Genomic DNA, 22051 nt, shown 5'->3' on the forward strand with positions numbered 1-22051 from the left:
TGTATTTCTTATGCACCTTCTTTGTCGCACCTTTCTGCAACTCTGTTAGTTGGCTAACCTCCCTCCGTGCTACTTTGATCTTGCCCTCTAGCCTCCTTCTCCATGGAGGGTACTGCCCCTTGTGGCTGTTCAACTTGTAGCCAAGCATCTCACTGATCACTGTTGCCGTATTGTAGATCAGCTTGTTAGTGTCGGTAATCGTGGTTGTAGGTATTGTCCATAGTGCTGCATTAACATCATCTAGCAGACCTTCTGAGGGTACTTCACGTAATCTTGGTAACCGGCTACGGGGGATCCAGGTTTCAAGCTTGGCCATGATCCTTTTTTTCAGGTCAGTTCCTCTCGCACTCAACGATCCTTCTCCTATCGCACTTGGGGCTATGTACCCAATCTCGGGTGGGGGTGATGATATCTCCCCCCTGACCTGGCGTCCTGACTCCTCCTTGCCTTAGCATTTGTGTTGTACCTCGTCAATCTCTAGCTGTGAGAGCAGTCCCTTCTTTTGAATGTTGGAACACTGAGCTACTAGTTGTTTCGCTGTCATTGTGGATTTTGGGTATCGAAGAATCCATAGGTCCCTCACCCTATTCATGTAGCCCCTTCCGCCGGGGTTACTTGCGTAGTAGCATTCCAACAACGCCCTGTTTTCGTCTCTTGCCCACCGATGCCTTCTTGTTCCAGTAGCCCACTTTTCGTCAGGGTGCCCTGGTTCCTCAACACCTGATGCGGACCTTGTTGATCCGGGCGACGTCCGAGCTGGCATGCCTTCATATTTATCTGTCTCGCTCATGTCTGCGGTAGGCTTGCTTAGCATAGGGGGTCTAGACCCTTACTGGATACAGACGCCCCGGGCAGGAATCGAACTTGCGATCCTCTGTTCCAAAGGCGTGTAGTCTAACCACTACGCAGCTGGACGGCACAACAGTTCTCCAAAAATGAAGCCAAAATGTCTCTATAGCCCCCTGGTGTCCTTACTGCCAAAAGCAAAGCTCTTATTTTTGCTAATAAAGAACAACTCTATCAAAAGTCTTTCTGTTTTTTATGACATCAGTCTCACTTTCACATAACGATGTCTGCAGCTTAGCTTTTTGTATTTACTTTGCTTTTGACATGCTGTCTTCTGTGGATGACAAGAAGACAGCCTTAACCCTGACCCCAGCCCTCTTTGCATCACTTCTGTGAGAGTCTTAACCCAAAACCAAACTGTGCCTCCATTGTTTTGCACTTTGATCAGAAGACACCTTTCATCCATATCACAGTGTTGAAGAAGAAAACTCATGACTCATGCCCACAATGCAATGGTCATGTAATATGAAGTTCCCTGTGTGACGTTTTAAGTTTCAGTGTAAGTTTCATGAAGCAGTTCTTTGACTGGGTTTTTAAAAGTTGCAAAATAAAAGCAATGTTAATTCTGAGAGTGACAAGGAAATGAGAAAGCTTAGTCATCAAGGTTTTCTTTCTCATTTTTCTAAAAACACTTTACCTGTCTTAAGTGTTACTTGATAGGCCAATTTTTACATACATTTCCTTTTCCCATTTGCAGGCCTTGCTGTCAGCAAGCAGTCCTGCAACATATTAGGTGACCATTCAGCAAGACAATTTCAAGGGAAGTGTTTTAAGACAAACAGGGCATGATCCTGGCTGACCTTTAAGCTGTTGAAAGTACGTTACCACTGTCATTTTATAACACCTGTATCTGCAGCCAGCTTGGCCACAGAGATGATAAAGCAGAGCTGTAACTGAACATGCAACTTAGAAAATGCTTATTTTCCAAGTTTCAATAATTCACTTCTGAAGTATCTAACCTGAACATTCAGTTAACAGGCCTGCAAAGGAATCTTTATGAAGAAGAGAGGTTGGGATCAGGTCACACTGAGCTAAGCTCTCTGAAATGTAATTCGTATCTAATCAAACCAGTCTGCCCAGAATGGTGTGTTGATAGTCATGTGTTAGGTGAAAGAGAGAGAGAGAGGGAGGGTGTGTGTCTATGTGTGTGCGCGTGTGTGTGTGTGTGTCTGTGTGTGAGTGTGTGAGTGTAGAGTGACCAAAGTAGGAGCAACAGTTACATGATAAGGTACTAGTTTGAATTTCTCTTTGCAGAGAAGTTCTTTTGTTTCTGTGGAGATGTAAGTGCGCACACAATGGATTTATAGCACAGGAAAAGGAAAGAAGAAAAAGGAGACCTCAGTTTTTAACTTATCACAGGTAAATATTTAACTGTCCTTAAAGCAATTTTAGCCACGATTCAAGCAGCAACAGAAGGTCTGTGCAGTAGTGAAGTGTATGTCTGTTTTTACCTTTTACCTGTCCTTTTAAATTCTGTGACCTAGCAACACATTGTAAAATTGCCTTAGATTTTTACTTTGTCTTAATAGAAACATTAGGTACTACGTTTTCTGTCATGTTGCACAGAGCAGGTCCAGTGCTCTTTGACGAAACTATTTCTGATAGGAGTTAAGCATTTTTTAGAAAAGAGATACAGCTGTACTGTTTTTATTTACCTGAGGGAACGCTCAGATAATACCAGGGCGTTTGGACATTTGGTAGGTATTTAGTGTGCACATGTCTGGAATTTTTGGTAAAGGTACAGGTGTAAAACTTTGTTAATGCCACTAACTGTATATAACAGCTTTAGAAGAAAAATGATATTTTTTTCATACTTTCATACTAAGAAAGTTGTAGAAAAATGTTCATCAGGCTCTGCTTTACTACATTCAACATGAAGGAAAACAGTAGTTAAGCTGATATATGTCTAGACTCATTTGTGCTTTATTATTATATATTATGTGCATTCAATCCAAGTTCCGTGCCTCAAAACTGGACTGTGGATTCAATTAGTTAGGCCAAGTTATAACAACAGTCACCAACAACTAGAACATTGTTTTTCCCTGCAATGCTTGTTTGATTTTCTCTTTGAGGAGAGTGCAGTTAATGGGTTTGGTTTTTTTTTACTTTTACCAAAAAGTTTTCAGCGAAAAAGACCAATGACCAAAAGACCAGCCGAGATTTTAATTATTGGTCAATGATCTGTCACTGAGTGTCCTTTGCTATATTTTAATAATGTGTTGATACGTATTATTAGCTATTAGTCTAAAAATATGAGAATAGATTTTTTTTTAAATCCAGTTCCCAAGTGTCCAAGTAACATCTTCAAACTTTATATTGTCATACACATGCGATCTGAAACTGTAATAGATTAATCGACATTAATTGATTCTTCCTAACTAGATGATCATTTCAAAATCAGTGCTGAATATTTTTGTAAATTCCACTGTTGGTTAACATCAGAAACAATGTATTGTTGGAATCTTAATTTTTTTTTAAAAAGCAACATGCTTTACTATTTTTTCCGGCTTTTTTGTAACAGCAAATTTGAAAACTTGTGGATAACAACAATAATAATAATTTTGATTATAGTGCTGATGGATTAAACATTAATGTTAGTTTAATTCACTGTGGCATTACATGGATAGTAGTCTAATAATTTTTTTAAGCACTGTATATTTTTTTTAAATACATTACATTACATACCTGCTATTAGCAGGTCCTTTAATCCACCCAGCTATGGTCCTCACATGCTCTGTGTTCCTGTATTGCAGAGGTATGTGCAGACCACATGGCCGCAGAAAGCCATGGTGACTCTTATAGACTACCCAGCTCCTATGGAGCTGTTTTCAAAAGCTGGAGAGCTGAGAATGCCATTTTCTGATGTGGTCAAATACTGCATTCTGGGTATCTCCATCATTCTCCTACTGCTGGCTCTGGGCATCTTAGCCTGGCAGATCTACAGATTCTGCACAGAGAAATACACTACATACACCCAGCAAGATGCAGGTGAGTAGGAATTACAGTAATACTCAGTGTAGTGCATATTGACAAGCCAGAGGGACTGTGACACAAATTATTAAATGTATGGTTGTGTCTGTTTTCTGCGATAGGGCATAATGATTTGCTGTATTCAGACGAAGGGCCAACGACAACAGGAAACTACTCAGGAGCTCCAAGTACCAAAGTAAGAGGAAACGTTTTCACAATTGAGCACTAATGTGCACATGGTCTTGACCAGACTGTATAAACCAGGTTAAGAGAAAATCCTGCTTCGAGGAATCTGCTGTCTTTCAGTTGATACTTGGGATTTGTGCATCTGAACAAGGTGAATCTCTGAAATGTAATATATTGCTGCTAATTTCTTTTGGACACAGTTATTGAGTTACATGTTAAGATTCTGGAACAGAATTGGTGAGAAATGCAGGAAATATTTAGGACTGCTTAAAAAAAATGAAGTGAATTTTTCTGAAAATTGTAGATTCACGGTGTAATCAGGTAATGCCAATTTACTTAAACATGAGAATTTTCAGTAGGAAATTAGTAAAACAGGATGATATAAATACCACACAATTAAGAGTTTTAATATATTTTGTACCACAGAAGTCAGCATTTAGCATGTAACTTTACTAAGGACTGTTTTAGAGGACTGTCAGACAGAAGGCAGATAAGTAAACCACAGGCTGGGTGGGGTGTTTGTGTGGATGTGTTTGAGAAGTCGGGCAGTTTATTTGGATAGTCTGCTGTTTGCTTCATACCACATGACTGACCCGTGTCAGGAAAAGTTCTGCTGAGTGTAAAAACTTCCATGTAGAGTGTTAGAACAACGGCAAATGATAGCTAAATTAAGAGTGATGAAAATTGAGGACCACAGATGTAAACCTGAATGTAGGCAGCATTTTAATGTAGTATTACAAGCTGAAGCTACTACATCTAAATCACCTTGAGCACCTTTGTGATAGAGCAGGCAATAACAACTATGATGCAAGTGAAGGACTCTAGTCTAAGGACAGTTATAAATTAATACCCTTGACTGCTATGTACATGAAACCAGATCCATCATGACAGCGTGTACATGTGAAATATCTAAGTATTTCCTCGATAGATGTGAGTCTTTAAAGAGTAGAGGCTTAAAAATTAATTGTGCTCTGTGTTATAAAGGCTTATAAAACTAGCCTGCTTTCTTTCTTAATTCCTGGGTAAATAGTGCCCATTTGTGTGTGCCTGCAGCTGGAGGATGTCAGCACAGAGGCCCACAGACTGAGTCGCTACCTGTCTCAGCCCTCGTTTCCCTCCTTAGCATCCACCGAGGCAGCTGGAGACAAAGAAGAGCAGGCAACTATTCAAAAGGTAAAACTGGTATTTTATCCAGTTTATATATTTTATTTTGGACAGACAGAAACCCAAGGTCCAGTGAAATTATTAATGAGAGACAAAACAGGAAGTATATTCATTTAGTGCAGTGTTGCTCTGTTGGTGTTTCTACAGTTATTTAAAGATCCAAAACTTAAAGATTCATAAAACAACACCAGCAACATCCGGCAATGAGCACCAATTATGCACAGCTTTTTAAAATATGTTATGAATGTATCACTTTTTTTTATTTAAAGTCTGCTAAATAAAGCTGTCAGATTAATTAAGTGGTGTAAAATTGAGATTTTCCTATCATTAAATAGAGATGCCAACGTTTAGGTAAACGCTACAAGCTGCTCTCTTACTAGTAAACCATAAACATAACCACATGGTGGCGCCAAGAGTGAGTTTATAGAGAGACAAGTTAAAAAATGCAGTGTAAGTATGCATACAGATACCCTTGCACTTTTGCATGAATTAAACTTATGCTCACAGATACATGTGTAGACTCATTTCTCTGGCTGTAGAAGCACCTCACCACAGTCATTAGGATTCATCTTCTGTCAACCAAAGATCTCTGAGCTAAATGTCCTGTAAATCCTTCTGGCATCTGTTTAGATATTCAGGATGAATCAGGTTGACTAAAAGATAAGCAGGCTGAATTTAATTTTACATTCTTTTCCTAATTCTTTTCCTATTTGAGTATGTAACAGAAATTTAAACATCATTAAAAAAAATGTCCCATCAATCCTCACAAAATAAGATTAACAGTAAATGACTGATGACACAGTTTCAGGCAAAATCAACTACAGTCTTTGGGTCTTTCCTAACATATCCTCCCCTATCAGGTGGATGGATCATTACGATTCTCCGTCTACTATGATCAGATGCAGTCACGTCTGGTGGTCACCGTGCTGCAGGTGGAGGGGCTTTTGGAACAGAGTGAGAGCCGAACCCTCCAACCATTTGTTAAAATACTGCTCATGTGGGCTGGATCAGAGGCTGTAGAAGTCGAGGGCTTTAAAGATGAAGAGGTAAGTTTGTCGTATTATTATTTTCCGTGAACTTATTTTCTTCCTTTTCTTGATACATATTTTAAAAATACAATCCACGCTGTCTTTGAGTTTTCATTCAGCACAGCATCTCTGTACTAAAGACAAAGGTGTCATAAATTACTGGTGTGATCCTCTTAGGGGGAAGGCTTGTCGCCTGTTCTGTGGACAGTACTGCAGGAGTGGCGTACTCGCATTGTGAAAGGCAGCTGTAACCCTTTATTTGGAGACCAGTTCAGCTGTGTTTTACAAGAGGAAAAGCTTCATCATATCAACCTAAGGATGGAGGTTCTGCACTACATATCTCTCATTCTTAAAAAATATTTGTTCAGGACTCAAACGGTATTGCTTGTATTAAATCATGCATGCAGTTTGCATGTTAGCTGTCACATTTCAAGGGCCAGAGAATTTAAAGCCATAAGCACTACAGCTATGTTACAGTACTTTAGTCTCTTTTCACTTGTTGAGAGAAAAAAGTATGAATGATAAATGTTTTTATCTGTTGTGGTGTAAATCATTTGGTGTCTGTATGCATCTCAGGTACGAGACTTTGATAAATTCTCCAGAAACACAGTGTTAGGAGATGTGAGGGTTCCTTTAGGACAGCTCAACATCTCCTACCCTCTGGAACTACAGGAGGATCTAAAGATACCCCAGAAGGTACTGCAGGGGGCGCACACACACAACACACAGCATGCACACAGGACTGGCTTTCAGTAGCATCTCAAGTAGTTGATGTTATGTAAAGGTGAAATACAGAGTATGTCAATATGATTATAAAACTATATAATAACTATATTTAGCCATAATAATAAAAATGAAAGCTAATATTCGGGGTGGCTGTAGCTCAGGTGGCAGAGCAGGTCAGCCACTAATCAGAAGGTCGGTGGTTCGATCCCAGGCTCCTGCCTGCATGCCAAATATCCTTGGGCAAGATACTAACCCCGTGTTTGCCTACTGGTGGTGGTCAGAGGGCCCGGTGGCGCCTGTGTCCGGCAGCCTCGCCTCTGTCAGTGCGCCCCAGGGCAGCTGTGGCTACAATGTAGCTTGCTATCGCCAGTGTGTGAATGTGTGTGTGTGAATGGGTGGATGACTGAATGTAGTGTAAAGCGCTTTGGGGTCCTATGGACTAGAAAAGCGCTATACAAATACAGGCCATTTACCATATTCATTGTGTGAATGGAAATAATTAAACAGACATTTACAGACGTGACAGATGATAGTAAAAATATAATAGAGTACATTGTTATAACTATATAATCCTTCTTCATAGTCCACACAAAAATTGTTCCATTTTCAGAAAAGCAATCATTTTTGTTAGTGTTTATAGTACCTATGCCTAATATTTTGTCCACAGCATTAATGTACCACGAGTGAGGCAAAATATTAGGAGTAATTTAGAATTGCACAGGTGAACCCAAAAGTGCATTTGTGTAGCTAGAATTTTATTTTCCACAGAAAATTTAGTTTAACTTTTACTGGTTTGTGTAATTTGTGGATCGTATGGTGCCATCATTATTGTCAATGATATTTCAATAACTGAACATGGCATCCGTCTAAGCATCTAGCTTACTATAATAATGAATTATTATATTGGGGCAATAATAATTCATGTAATATTTTTTTAATTGCTCAAAGAAAAGAAAAATATATTTGTAACACTACTGCAACTGAAACCACAGGATGACCTTTGCCTCTTTAATTTAAGATCAAACAAAAGAAAAAGATGTTATACTTTTGAGTTATGACTGTGGCCATTTAATACATTTTGTGCTTATGTGGTGATTTTTAGCCCTGCTGAATACTGTCATTTATGTTTGTGCCTGCAACTATATCACTTTTTTTTTTTTAAACTGTGCATAAATGTACATTATACTGATGCGTTCTCCAAAGGATCTTGTTGGAGAGGTGCTTTTGTCCCTGAAATTTCTTCCCACGTCTCAGAGGCTGGAGGTTGGCCTGCTAAAGGTCAAAACTGTCCTTTCTGAGATATCCCCAAATGCAGGTAAATTAAAAAAAGACACCTTCACACAAAAAAGACGCCAGCTTTGATGCACATACGGTTATAAATTCATGTAATCTGTGTATGTGTGTGTTGCACAGCCCTGTATGCCAGGATCAGCGTCCAGTGCAATCAGTTCAAGCTAAAGTACCAGAAAAGCTCTACAGTGGCTCGGTGCCTGGTGACTGTTTTCAATGAGGTCCTCTTGTTCTCCCTGCCAGAGGTTCATCTGGAGCGGTGTAAAATTTTGGTCTCTATATATGAAACTCGCCCAACAAGCAAATCAGCCAAACAGCTGATCGGACAGCTGAGTGTGGGGAAGGAGAAGAGTTCAGAAGATGAGCACTGGACTTTGATGATGCGCTCAGTACGTCAGCCAGTAGCAAAGTGGCATGGCCTACTGATCTGAAACACAGCAGAACCACCGCTATCATCATGGAGTGTTGTATTTGTATGTTTTTACCCTGAAAGCATGTGTATCAGACTGTTCAGGCATCTGCACTTGCTGAGGTAAAGACCAGACATGCTTGTCCTCCTGATCTCACAGTGACACAAAACTTTATTACTCTCCGTACTTACTGCTACTCAACGGTAAACGTGATGTTTGTAACAATGCTCCACTTTCTCAATGCCACACTAACATTACTCTCATTACTCAGTTTATGAGAGGCATTATTGACGAACTGTTGGTTCAAATGTTTATTTTGGTTGCTAAAGCAGAAACTGTACTTGTTGCTATCTACATGTAATTAGCGTGTACCTAGATCAGTACGAGAGGACTCGAAAAAATAATGAATGCCACAGTTATGATGATTAGTTGCTTTTTTTTTATTTTTTATACAATGTGTATCTTTTAATCCACAATTTATTCTATGAAATGTAATATATGAGACATTAACTTCACAAGATAGAATGCAGTTGTTTAAAACTTCCCATGAATCCTTAATAAATTCCATCATTTGGTAACGGTCACAATAATGTTATTGGAGTATTAAGCCATGATTAACGTGATATCATTTTTAGCAGAATGGCAGTGCTGCGATAAAAGAGTGTTCTGCATATCACTCTTTTTGTATGAAGGGTCCAGCACAACTGAATAATTTAAATAATAAGTGCTTAAAAGCACTAAAATTACAAGTATGTTGACTTTTTCTCCTGATAATCAACATGTCCTCACCCTGCTCTGTGGCTAGAGTGCACCATTTTGTGCGCATGTGTGATAAATTGAACACAAGCGGGCGACTGTGTGCGAAGACAAAGTGTGAGAAATACTAATTACATTTACAGTTACAATTTAAGTATGAAATAAAAACATACATTAATGAAAAGTTTACAAAATAGCAAAATAAAGTGACTGGACAGAACAAAATTAAAGTAATTACCGCAAATTTTAAAAAGAATTAAAAAGTATAGAATATGTACCTTTGAAATAAGGTGATTAAGTGGAAGTGACAAAGCCACACGTGGAATATCAGAACCATCATAATTTCTTTTAATTTTCCAGTTGACTAATCCCAATAATTGAAGTTATCAAAAATGAAGAAATAAAAAAAAAACAAAAAAAAAAAACAACTTTGAATACATGTTTTAAAAGACTTGCTTCTGCTTTTAAGTCTCCTTTTTTAGGCTGTCAGGCAGGATGCTTTATCACCCAATCCATTAATGAGAAAAGAAAAAGAAGCCAGAAATGAGCTGAGCATGATTGGACAAAGGTTTAGGAAACCAGGGAGAATATCCACACAGCAAAGAGCAAAAACCCATGGTCAGGTGAGTAATATACAGGTACAGTGTTGTATTGCTTTTATTTTAGCTATGCCAGTCTCATTCAGCTAGCATGTGCTTCACGAACAGCAATGATTAGTTTTGAATCCTCATTATGATTGTTATGCAGAAAGCCAGGCTCTTTTTAAAATGTGATCCAATGAGTAAAATAAGCTCTTTGTTAAACATTCTTCTCAAACTCGGTGTGTCACTTTTTTTCACTGCACACATTCTGTAGCTGAATTTGAAACGGATTATGTGGGGTATGTTTTTCAAGCTAGAGCACTGGATTACAAAGAAAGCTTAAAATACACAAGAATGCATTTTGAATGAAGTTATTAATGTTACCTATTTATTTATGTTCATGTTGATTCTTTAAGTGCAGGTTATTGTGATTGTTTTTTCCCTCCCAAACCCCTGTCTCTAACTTCTTATCTACATTCACGAGTCCCTCTGGAGTATCTTCGCTCTGAGTTGTTTGTGCTCAAAGTCCTAAGATGTTAATTGAGATATACTTCTATGTATTCATGCCTAAATTAATAACTGAATGCAGGATACCTCAGTAAAGATTCATTAGCACTTAGATTACCCGTGTGTCATGTTTACTCTCTTGTTTATTACTATGAAAATATCACAGACAGGAAATTGTGATAAAAAATATTTTATTGGAGTGTATTTCACATCATATTATATGATTAGAAATGCACAGTTCACACGTGTGCTTTACTCAGCTGCATCTTTTCCCTGTAGAACAAAAGAAAACAGTACATATGGGTCTGTGTGTATAAAAACAGAGCATTCAGTGAAAACAAATCAAATTATTGTCTGTAGCCAATTTTATGAAATTCAAAGCAGAATTGGGATATTTCTTCTTATAACTTTGTGCAAAGTCTAAAGTGTGTGTACATTTACCTTGCCAGAGTCGCGGCTCTTAGCTCTCAGCTTGTTGACCTGGGACTCGGCAATGTCGGCACGTTCCTCGGCCTCCTCAAGCTCATGCTGGATCTTCCTGTACTTGGACAGATGGACATTGGCCTGCTCCTCCTGTAACATTGTAATAAGTCAAAATTTCTTAGTGTCCAAAACGATGACAGTTTGTTTGCACAAAACTAAAATCTGACATAGAGTTGAGGGGTTTTTTTTCTGTGTGTGGTCCTTACCGCTTCCTCAGCCTGCCTCTTGTAGGCCTTCACCTTGAGCTGCAGCTTGTCAACCAGATCCTGCAGCCTGTTAATGTTCTTCTTGTCCTCCTCAGTCTATAAAAGAAAACACATTTTAAAAATGTGATCCACTGGTTGCTGGAAAAGGCTCCAGCCCCCCGCGACCCTGATAAGGATAAGTGGAACAGAATGGATGGATGTAAAATGTTAATGTGCTTTACCTGATAGGTGAGCTCCTTCACTCTCCTCTCATATTTACGGACACCCTTAACAGCATCTGCACCACGCCTCTGCTCAGCTTCAACCTCAGCCTCCAGCTCACGCACCTTCAGAAAATTGAGCAAACTTTTAAAATCCATGGTTTATATATGTGTGTTTTCACACATATTTTTCAGTTGCACATTCTTCTTACCCTGGACTCAAGTTTCTGGAGCTGTTTCTTGCCACCCTTCATAGCCAGATTCTCAGCCTCATCCAGGCGGTGCTGCAGGTCCTTAACAGCAGCCTCAAGGTTCTTCTTCATCCTCTCCAGGTGAGCGCTAGTGTCCTGCTCCTTCTTCAGCTCCTCAGCCATCACAGCAGCCTTGAAAACATGACCTCAATTAACAGAGTGATGAAGACAAAGCTGAGTTGTATCGTCGTAGTGGACATGTGTATAAACCTACATCAGTGATGGCCTTCTTGGCCTTGTCCTCTGCATTTCTTGCTTCCTGAACAGTGTCATCCACTTCACTCTGGATCTGAACCAGGTCAGCCTCAAGCTTCTTCTTGGTATTCAGAAGGCTTGTGTTCTAAGACATGGAAAGTTTACATTTTAGGATGTTCATTTTAAGTTTGTCTAAAGAAACAATTAAAGTGTCTCTTCAAAAATGTTCACCTGAGAGTGCAGCAGACCAACACGCTCACTGGCGTCCACCAGCTCCTGCTCAGCGATTTTGCGGCTTCTCTCTGTCTGTTCCAGGGCAGCTCTAAGCTCCTCAATTTCAGCTACCATGAGACCGTTCCTGCGCTCCACCATAGCAGCTTGTTCCTTGAAGTCATCCTGAGACCTGACAGCATCATCCAGGTGCAATTGTGCATCCTAGTAAAAAAGAATATCAAAATTATATTCACATGAATAAAAAAATGCACTTGTGTACAACAGCTATGTGCTCTATCATACCTTCAGCTGTGCCTGGACATTTCTCAGCTGTTTCTGGGACTCAGCAGCCTGGCGATTAGCATGGCTCAGCTGAATCTCCATCTCATTCAGATCACCCTCCATCTTCTTCTTGATTCTCAGGGCATCATTCCTGCTCCTGACCTCAGAATCCAGAGTGCTCTGCATGGAGTCAGTCACTCTCTGGCTGTTCCTCTTGATCTGCTCAATCTCTTCATCTTTCTCTGCCAGCTTCCTGTCTACTTCACCTTTGACCTGGTTGAGCTCCAGCTGAACACGCAGGATCTTAGACTCTTCGTGCTCCAGAGTTCCCTAATCATATGAAAGAATGAATATGAAAAGATATTCATCTCTGCATTTGTAGATTTTACTTGTGTATAACTGAATATTTATTTTCAGAGGAGCTCCTCAGACAAAGATTTACCTCAGCCTCTTCAAGAGCTGTCTGGATCTCAGACTTCTCTGTCTCCACCTGCTTCTTGGCCTTCTCCAGCTCATGAATGCTCTTTCCAGTCTCACCAATCTGTTCAGTCAGATCGGAGATCTCCTCTGCAGAGGCATGTGTGATATTGTTTAGTCTTAAGACATTAAAAATGAACACACGTTACTTGCACAGCATAGTAGGAACTCACGTTGCAGGTTCTTGTTTTCACGCTTCATGGTCTCCAGCTGATCCAAGGCTTCCTCATAGGAGTTCTTCATCTTGAACAGTTCAGTGCTGAGAGAACGAGCCTCCTTCTGAGCTCCTTCCACCTCTGCCTGACCCTCCTCATACTTCTGTTTCCACTCTGCCAACACCTATATATACATTCGATGCAGTTATTCACCCATACTAAGAGAAACCATGAGTTTGTGTCTTGTTCAAGCAAAGTAAATGATGGTACCTTGTCAAAGTTCCTCTGCTTCTTGTCCAGGTTAGCGGCCAGGCCATTAGCTCTCTCCACATCAATCATGAGGTCCTCCACTTCACTCTGGAGCCTCTGTTTGGTCTTCTCCAGAGAAGCACACTTGGAGTTAACAGCCTCGATCTGCTCCTCTGCCTCCTGAAGGCGCTGGGCCAGCTTTTTCCTTTATGAAAAAACATTGTTTCAGTAAAAGCTTATTGTTTTACTTGTTTTTTGCTCACATTCTTACTAACTAAATACTCACTTGGCTTCCTCAAGCTCCTCAGTGCGCTGGATAGCATCAGTTTCATATTTGCTTCTCCACTGAGCCACCTCACTGTTGGCCTTGGACATTGAACGCTGCAGCTCAGCCTTGGCCTCCTGCTCCTCTTCAAACTGTTCCCTCAGCAGGTCACAGTCGTGGCGAGCTGACTGCAGTGCATGGGCAAGGGCATTCTTGGCCTGGTGTAAGACACATCATTGCATGAGCAAAATGTCGGAATTACCAACAAAAAACTATACGCACTTTTACCATTTATGATGGATTCAAACTTGGGCCTTACAGCATAGGGATCACCTGCTCTGTCTGGTAAGCCATACCAGCCTCCATTGAAGTGTTTCTTACCTTAATCTCCTCTTCAATGTGTCTCTTCAGCTCCTCAATCTGCTGTGTGAAGGCCTGTTTGCCTCTGGTCAGCTGAGAGACGAGAGCTTCTTTCTCTTCAATCTGGCGGCTGAACTCACCTTGTGTAAAAATAGTCATCAAACTTTAGTTTGTGTTCAGTTTTTCTATCGAAAACAGAAGATCACTATAAAGGACTAAGTTCGGATCACTGCATGTTGTCTTATACAAACCATTTTCAGTAAGCAGACGTGCTCTCTGTGCACCCAAATCATTGATCTGACGGACATTTTCATCGTTTTTGGCCTTCAGTTCACTAAGTTGGTCCTCAAGAGTACGGCACATCTTTTCAAGATTTCCCTAGAGAGGGAGAAAAAGATTCATCAGTGACAAGCTTTTATATCATCACTATTTGCTGGTGATTTAAGTATTAAAATAAATGCATTTTGTTGTTTACCTTTGCTTTAGCGACAGCTTCCATGTTGCTGGACAGGTCGTCAATCTCCATCTTGTATTCACTCTTTTCCTTCTCAAGCTTCTGCTTCACACGTTGGAGGTTGTCGATCTGCTCTCCCAGCTCAGCAACGCTGTCAGCCTGCTTCTTGCGCAGAGCAGCAGCGGTGGCTTCATGCTGCAGAGTAGACTCCTCCAGGTCACGACGGAGCTTCTGGAACTCAGCTTCACGCTTCTTGTTCATCTCAATCTGAGCAGCAGTTGCACCACCTGCTTCCTCCAGCCTTTCACTGATCTCTTCAAGTTCCCTGGAGAGGTCAGCTCTCTGCTTCTCAACCTTGGCGCGAGCAGCACGTTCAGCCTCAATCTCCTCCTCCAGCTCTTCAATACGAGCCTGTTGGATTAGATGTGTGTCTCCTTTGAGTAAACTTTCAAATTTAAAGTACAACGCAGAAAATATGTATGGACTATCATTTGATGTAACATCATGTATCATCTACCTGAAGCTCCTTGATCTTCTTCTGAAGCTGGGCACCCATTGACTGCTCATCCTCAATCTTGCTAAGGAGCTGACTGATTTCAAAGTCTTTCCTGTGAAAATAATAAGTTGCATAATTAATAAATGTACATATTATGTCCAATCCTTAGAAGGATGCTTGTCATAAAGGGGGAAAAAATGAAAGTACTTTTTCAGTTTCTCATCAGACTGCTGCTTGTCATTCTCAAGATCCATAATGGATTCCTGGGCGAGCTTCAGATCACCCTCCAGCTTCCTCTTGGCTCTCTCAAGGTCCATACGAAGCTTCTTCTCTTGTTCCAGAGAACCCTCAAGCTGCACAATGATATGACTTTGTTATTCTCTTGTTCAAGAAGAGGTTTCTTTTCTCTCTCTGTTTTGCCATCACCTGTGACATTTTCAACTTACATCATCAACTTGCTGCTCAAGCTTGGTCTTGGACTTGGTCAGAGTGTTGACTTTGTCTTCCTCAGACTGGAGGTCATCAAGAGTCTGCTGATGAGCCTCCTGAAGAGCTTTCTTCTCCTTAGTCAGCTTAGCGATGCTCTCATCTTGAGAAGCCATCTCTTCAGTCAGATTCTTCACCTACATTTGCAATTACAGTGTTATTAACATGTGACTGTATTGTTGTATACATGTTGTTTAATCTGCTAGGTATAATCCAAATGTCAAACCTTGTTCTCAGTGGCATGTTTCTCCTTCTCTACTTTAGCCAAGGTAAGCTCCAGGTCATCGATATCTTTCTTGAGCTCAGAGCATTCATCCTCCAGCTTTCTCTTCTTGCCAGTGAGCTCGGCATTGATTTCTTCTTCATCCTCCAGTCTCTCAGTTACCTCTTTGAGTTTTGCCTCCAGCTGAATCTTGCTCTTGATAAGTCCCTCACATCTCTCCTCAGCATCTGAGAGATTCTCTGATTCCTAGTTTGCATTGGAAGAGCACACATGAACACGTTAACATTTTATGGTAACAAAATAAAAGGGCACAGCTTCTCTTGATATCTACTTACAGATGCCACTTGGAGCTGCAGATCGTTCTTCTCCTGCAGAAGGGACACCATCTTCTCCTCTAGTTCCTTCTTCTTGGCCAGGGCAGCAGCCAGATCTGTTTTCATCTTCTCATAATTCTCCTTCATCTGCTGCAGCTCCTTCTCAGTTTCAGCACTCTTGAGCAGAGGCTTGATCTTGTAGTACACCTTCATCCATGGCCAGTGTTTGACATTCATGAATGAGCGGATGTTGTACTGGATGGTGTAGATGGACTCCCTGTGCACAAGAGATTTCCATTATTGACAAAGTTATTTTTCACTGTTTTTATTCTGGCTCATTGCTCTTAATTGCTGTGTTCAACATACCTCCTCTCCGTCATTTTGACATACTCCTTTCTCATGAGGAAACCACGGCAGACAGCCTGAGTCATGGTGACCAGAGCTGCCAACTTTTCATCTCTCATCTCCTCAAGGGTACCCAGGAGACCAGCCTTGAAGAACACCTAAATGATCACAAGAGAGAATTAGAAATGATTCAGAAAGTAAATGTAAATCTACATCAGGTTTGCGGAATTTTATGAACATACACAGTGAAAGGCTTGCTAAACTAATGACATGCTATTTGAGAAACCTTGTGCCTCCTGTGTAGACACGTCTGCATTACATATGGGAGTTGGTTTATTGTCTACCATACAATATCTCATGTGTGCACAAAGTAGCATAATTTATGTCAAATGAGCCACATAAAATAATAAGAATTTTTAAAACAAAAAAGAAAACATAACGATAAATGTGTCAAATAGTTGATTAAATGTACTTTGAGAAAAAATAGTAAAATTTTGATTTGAACTTCATGTGTAACTATGATAATAAATCCAGGGCTATTGAAATTTGGGGATGGAAACTTGTTGATGTTTTACTTGAGCTTCTTTTTAGTTTTCATCCAGTTCACTGACCTTACTTCCTTCAGTTTTGTCCAAAAGTAATTGTTTTAAGCAGACAGATTTTTAAAAATTAAAAAAGTAATTTTATATTCATGCATGGATCTATAGTAATGCAATCAGGCTGTTTACCTTAGTGTGTCCAAATCTGTACTGGTCGTGATCAACATCAATTGATCCAAGCAGTTTCTCTGCAGCCTTCTTGTTGTCAATGAACTGGCCCTCAGGGATGACGCTGGCATTCAGTACCTTGTATCTTTTGTGAGAGAGTGATTTGTCAGTGTCAGCATTTTCTTATCATATTTTGAATCAAAAGTCCACGAGGATATTAATTGCACCTCTGTTTGAAGTCACCATAGAGGATTCTGCTGGGGAAACCTTTTCTGCAGATTCTGATACCCTCCAGCACACCGTTACACCTGAGCTGGTGGATGACCAAGAAGTTCTCCATCAGACCTGTAGAACAAAAATGTTTGAGTTCATACTGTGAACAAACACTAATTTGCTGTTTTCTAATCCAAACCTGTGCATGCAGGCACACAAATTATGTTGGGTTACCTGGAGTCTTTGACTCGTTAGGGATCAGGCAACGCACAAAGTGAGGATGGGTGCTTCTCAGGTTTGTCATTAGCTTGCCCAAGTTCTCCTGTAGGTACACAAAAGTACATTTTTGTCATGAAAAGTAAAAGTAAAAAATGTATTATTTTACATTTAATTTACTTCTCAAACCTTACCCTGAACTGTGAAGACACAGTCTGCATGGAGCCACCCTTCTTCTTGCCACCCTTCTTGCCAGTCTCTGTTTTTTGTTTGTGAATTGTAATTAAAAACATTGTGAGACTCGTAATACCAAACAAAACTTAATAACATGTAGAATATGGAAAATGTATGTTTTCAGTTACATCATACCTTCAACTACAGGTGGATACAGAAGACTCAGCAGTTTAACTGAGGACTTCTGGTAAAGTTGCAGCACAGACTCATTCAGTGGGTCCTTGTTCTTATCCAGCCAGCCACCGATGTTGTAGTCCACAGTGCCAGCATAGTGCACCAGGGAGAAGTGGGCCTCAGCCTTGCCCTTGGCAGGTTTTGGCTTCTCAAATGCTTTGCACTTGCCAAGATGCTGGTCATATAGTTTGTTCTTGAAGGATGTGTCAGTTGCCTTGGGGAACATGCACTCCTCTTCAAGGATGGAGAAGATGCCCATGGGCTTGATGAAGGTAAAGAAAAGAGATATGTCACCAAGTGGCACTTTTCCTCTATTATAACAAAACTGACACAAAAAAGATATAAGATTCAAACATGAACTTGAAGTATACCTTTTCAATAAGCTCAATGCAGGCAGCCAAGTCCATGCCAAAGTCAATGAACTCCCAGATAATACCCTCCTTCTTGTACTCCTCTTGCTCCAGGACGAACATGTGGTGGTTGAAAAACTGTTGCAGTTTCTCATTGGTGAAGTTAATGCACAGTTGTTCCAAGGTGTTGAACTGTGAGGGGAGAAAAGGGTAGGGAAAAAATCACTAAGCGGGATCTTATAATTGAAGTAGAGTTTCCCCATTTGTTAGCAATAAAGCTTACATCAAAGATCTCAAAGCCAGCAATATCCAGGACACCAATGAAGTAATTCCTTTGCTGCTTTGTGTCCAACATCTGGTTGATACGGATGACCATCCACAAGAACATCTTTTCATAGATGGACTTGGCCAGGGCTGTCACAGAGTTCAGCACCTAAAAAAATAAAAAGGGAAAATTTGATTGAATCACAAAATGCATTTAAGACCAAATATTTAACAAACATATACCTGGCAAATAATTATCTATTAAATCTGGTACATGATTATGTTTCATTTGATCCAAATACGCTCTGATTTAAGCAGCGCATGTTTTTTGTACCAGTTTGTCTCATTTACCTGAGGTACAGTCTGTCCCTTGGTGACATACTCATTTCCGACCTTCACTCTGGGATAGCACAGAGCCTTCAGCATGTCAGCAGAGTTCAAACCCAGCAAGTAAGCAACCTTGTCAGCATCTGAAAACAGCAATTTATAACATTATTATACAGTACATACATTATACAGTATGTGACAAGGATTTTTTAGTCTAATTGGCAACCATACTGCTCTTATTCACAAGTATTTTTTTTAACTAAGTACTCACCCTCTGTGCCATCAGGCTCAGCTTGCTCCTCACGCTGCTTCTGCTTGAACTTCATGTTACCATGATGAAGCACAGCACCAGTCATTTTGTAGATGCTCATCTTCTCCTCATTACTGAAGCCCAGGATGTCAATAGCATTCTGTTCAAAAGTGTCCACATAAAACACTGCATAAACACTTTTTTTTCTTAAAGACAAACATCATTGATATTTTAATTATAAATCAAATCTCACTCACATCTGTTGCTTCCAGCTCAACTTTGTCATCAATGCTGGCCACAGTAATCTGACCCATGCTGCACATGGGGAAGTCGTAGGGGTTGGTTGTGATGAGGGCTATTTCTGGAAAAAAGAATAAAACACAAGTGTTTAATAAATTGTTTAAAATGAGAACTGTGCAACAACTTTGGTTTTGCTGCTTACCAAGCAGCTCTGGCTTGTGGTTTGTCATCATCTGGTAGAAGATGTGGTAACCTCTCTCATCGGGAAGCTGGAATGTCACTCTAGACTTCTCCAGCAGATCTGCAGATTTTGATCAAATTTTGAAGTCACAGTTTGTCCCAAAGTCAGATGAGCTACTCACATTGTGAATTTGTCACTTACATGTCTCAATATCAGCACTAGCCAGTTTGCCAGTTGTGCCAAAATGAATCCTGATGAATTTACCCTGTTTGGAACAAAAGGAGCTGTCAAAGTCACGCAACAATCATAACACTATTTCTCCTATCTAAAGATCACTCCATACTTACAAAACGAGAAGAGTTGTCATTCCTCACAGTTTTGGCGTTACCGTAAGCCTCCAGCAAGGGATTGGCTGCAATAATCTGATCCTCCAGGGACCCCTTAAACCCAGGTTTAAGAAATATATGAGAAAATTATTTTTCTTACTGAAGTATATTTTGTAATGATTTTACTAATCATATCACGTTTGTGTACCTGCATTTTGCCGGATGTTTGTTCCTTCTTCTTATCTCCACCAACTGAGATAGTGGCAAAGTACTGGATGACACGCTTGGTGTTCACAGTCTTTCCGGCACCAGATTCTCCACTGGGTGTAGACAAATACTTTTAAGAGTTTGTTCGAAATGCTGAACTATTTTAAACAAAGTCAAACAATGTGTCACTTACGTGATCAAGACAGACTGGTTCTCCCTATCTGTTAAAATGAAAAAGGAGTTCACTATGTATTTCTGTAGTTATCACCATATATATGATTAAATATTTGATTTTTGAGTTAAAGGCATACCAGTAAGCATGAACTGATAAGCGTTGTCAGAGACAGAGAAGATGTGGGGTGGAGCCTCCATACGCTTCTTGCCTCTATAGGCAGCGACGACTTCAGAGTCGTACACTGGGAGCCACTTGTAGGGATTTACTGTGGCGCAGAACAACCCAGAGTAGGTCTAAAAGTGGTTAAAGAGATTTTTTAAAAAGTGGATGTTAATTAACAGTTGCTGTTAGAAGAGTAATTTTAAAAGTTTTGCTTCTTAGGAAGACAGTCTCACATAGATCATCCATGCTGCATAACGCTCTTTGAGGTTATACAGCACAGAGGCTTCATTGAGGTGGGTCATCATGGCCATGTCCTCAATTTTGTCGAACTTGGGAGGGTTCATTGGGGAGACGTCGTCTTCTTTGACTGTCCTGTCCTGCAACAGCACATTGATCACGATGAGAATTTGTCACATCTGACTCTCAGTAAACTCTAACTTTATAATACCGACCTCCTGAGTGTCCAAGACTTTGACGGTGACATTGGCACCATCTTTCTTGATGATAGTACCCTTCAAGTACAGCTCTTTGGCATCAGTCACATAGCAGGCAGACTTGGCATCAAAAGGTTTGTTCTGAGCCTCAATTCTCTCCTTCTCTGGCTTACGGAGGTAAATGGCAGCTTTGCCATAAACGGCCATCTCTGCGTCCGTACTCATGGTGGCGGTTTACTTCTATGATGTTATGACAAATAAGTGTAATCTTAGACAAATATGTTAGAGTTATCGCTGAGTTCTTGTGAGTGGACAGCTAACACCTTAACATCAAAGACAAATAATCCGTCCATCCATCCATTCGCTTCTGCTTATCCTTTGCAGGGTTGCGGGGCGTGCTGGAGCCTATCCCAGCTGTCATAGGGCGAGAGGCGGGTACACCCTGGACAGGCCAGTCCAGACGCCAGTCTGTCGCAGGGCCAACACACAGGGACAAACAACCATTCACACTCACATTCACACCTAGTGGCAATTTGGATTTTTTCCAATTAACCTATCCCCACAAGCTGCATGTCTTTGGACGGTGGGAACCCACGCAAACACGGGGAGAACATGCAAACTCCACACAGAAAGACCCCGGCCTGATGTTGGAATTGAACTCAGGACCTTCTTGCTGTGCGGCAACAGTGCTAACCACCGTGCCACCGTGCTGCCCAAAGACAAATAATATAAAACATAAAATACTGACAATTTTAAATAGTTAAAAGTTGTCCATACCTGACTCTGTTTCTGTCAAAAGTATGTTATATTGCACAATCCTGTTGAACACATATGAGATATTGTCAATTACTTGGAAAATACTTGTTTTTAAAAAAGTAAATAAATGTATTTATTTAAGTACTATTATAATAATAATGAAGATACTACCAGTTCCAAAGCAGATAGAAGACAAACCTACCACAAGCAAAAGTCTTCTTCTTCTACCACAGAGTGATGTGCTCTCGCGGACTGCTTATATTCAATGCAGCATGCTTACCCGACAAAGTTATATATGGGAGAAATGCCAAATGTGGTGTGGATACCAGAGTGAGCAGACATCCGCTGAAACATAGTGCAAGGACATACTGTACATCAGCTTTCACTTCTAAACATCCTTTAATTAAAGCTATTTTTAAAGAAAGCAAAGGATTTCTCACTTAAAAACAATTCAAAGTATCATGTCCACATTAAAGAAACAAGGTGCAAAAGAAAAGGGGATTCCAAAAAATGCTTTGTGTTTTTTCAAGTTGCAGTTGTGAAGCTGATTTATTTTATGAAGCATCTCCAAAACAATGATTCCCCCTGGTTGCCTTTGCCATATTTTACACTACAGGTTGTATTTCAGCTGTATTTTTCAGGACAGTGTCACACAGATGAAGATCTACTTACAGCTGAACTTTTAATGAAAACAGCTGTCTGCACAGGCTGCAAAGC

General features: G+C 40.3%; 2 protein-coding genes across 3 annotated transcripts; one reads left to right on the forward strand and one right to left on the reverse strand.

The window, feature by feature from the left end:
- The first annotated feature begins 2068 nt into the window (after positions 1-2068).
- Positions 2069-9639, forward strand: syt19 (synaptotagmin XIX). 2 transcript variants are annotated; one of them, XM_004564596.4, is made up of 9 exons: positions 2069-2205; positions 3600-3834; positions 3939-4012; positions 5056-5175; positions 6027-6212; positions 6372-6518; positions 6771-6890; positions 8124-8235; positions 8334-9639. In XM_004564596.4, the coding sequence occupies exons 2-9, from the start codon at positions 3633-3635 to the stop codon at positions 8639-8641; spliced, it is 1269 nt and encodes a 422-aa protein (XP_004564653.1). In that variant the 5' UTR covers positions 2069-2205; positions 3600-3632; the 3' UTR covers positions 8642-9639. The 2 variants fall into 2 exon arrangements, with proteins under 2 accessions (XP_004564653.1, XP_004564654.1); XM_004564597.5 differs by having other exon boundaries at positions 6066-6212.
- A 999-nt stretch (positions 9640-10638) lies between these two features.
- Positions 10639-21606, reverse strand: LOC101481490 (myosin heavy chain, fast skeletal muscle). The gene is made up of 41 exons (XM_004564595.3): positions 21537-21606; positions 21356-21396; positions 20597-20818; positions 20378-20521; positions 20119-20275; positions 20001-20028; positions 19809-19920; positions 19622-19714; positions 19476-19539; positions 19296-19394; positions 19111-19214; positions 18875-19013; positions 18628-18746; positions 18296-18445; positions 18034-18204; positions 17624-17924; positions 17449-17513; positions 17273-17360; positions 17053-17170; positions 16847-16970; positions 16140-16276; positions 15795-16050; positions 15463-15705; positions 15197-15373; positions 14958-15103; positions 14772-14862; positions 14276-14665; positions 14052-14178; positions 13822-13940; positions 13462-13658; positions 13197-13380; positions 12945-13110; positions 12737-12861; positions 12316-12624; positions 12031-12234; positions 11819-11944; positions 11566-11736; positions 11375-11479; positions 11154-11249; positions 10906-11037; positions 10639-10737 (listed from the first exon to the last, which is right to left on the reverse strand). The coding sequence occupies exons 3-41, from the start codon at positions 20801-20803 to the stop codon at positions 10717-10719; spliced, it is 5805 nt and encodes a 1934-aa protein (XP_004564652.1). The 5' UTR covers positions 20804-20818; positions 21356-21396; positions 21537-21606; the 3' UTR covers positions 10639-10716.
- Positions 21607-22051: the final 445 nt, after the last annotated feature.

The sequence above is a fragment of the Maylandia zebra genome, linkage group LG7 (assembly GCF_041146795.1).
Source record: "Maylandia zebra isolate NMK-2024a linkage group LG7, Mzebra_GT3a, whole genome shotgun sequence".
Lineage (NCBI taxonomy): Eukaryota > Metazoa > Chordata > Actinopteri > Cichliformes > Cichlidae > Maylandia > Maylandia zebra.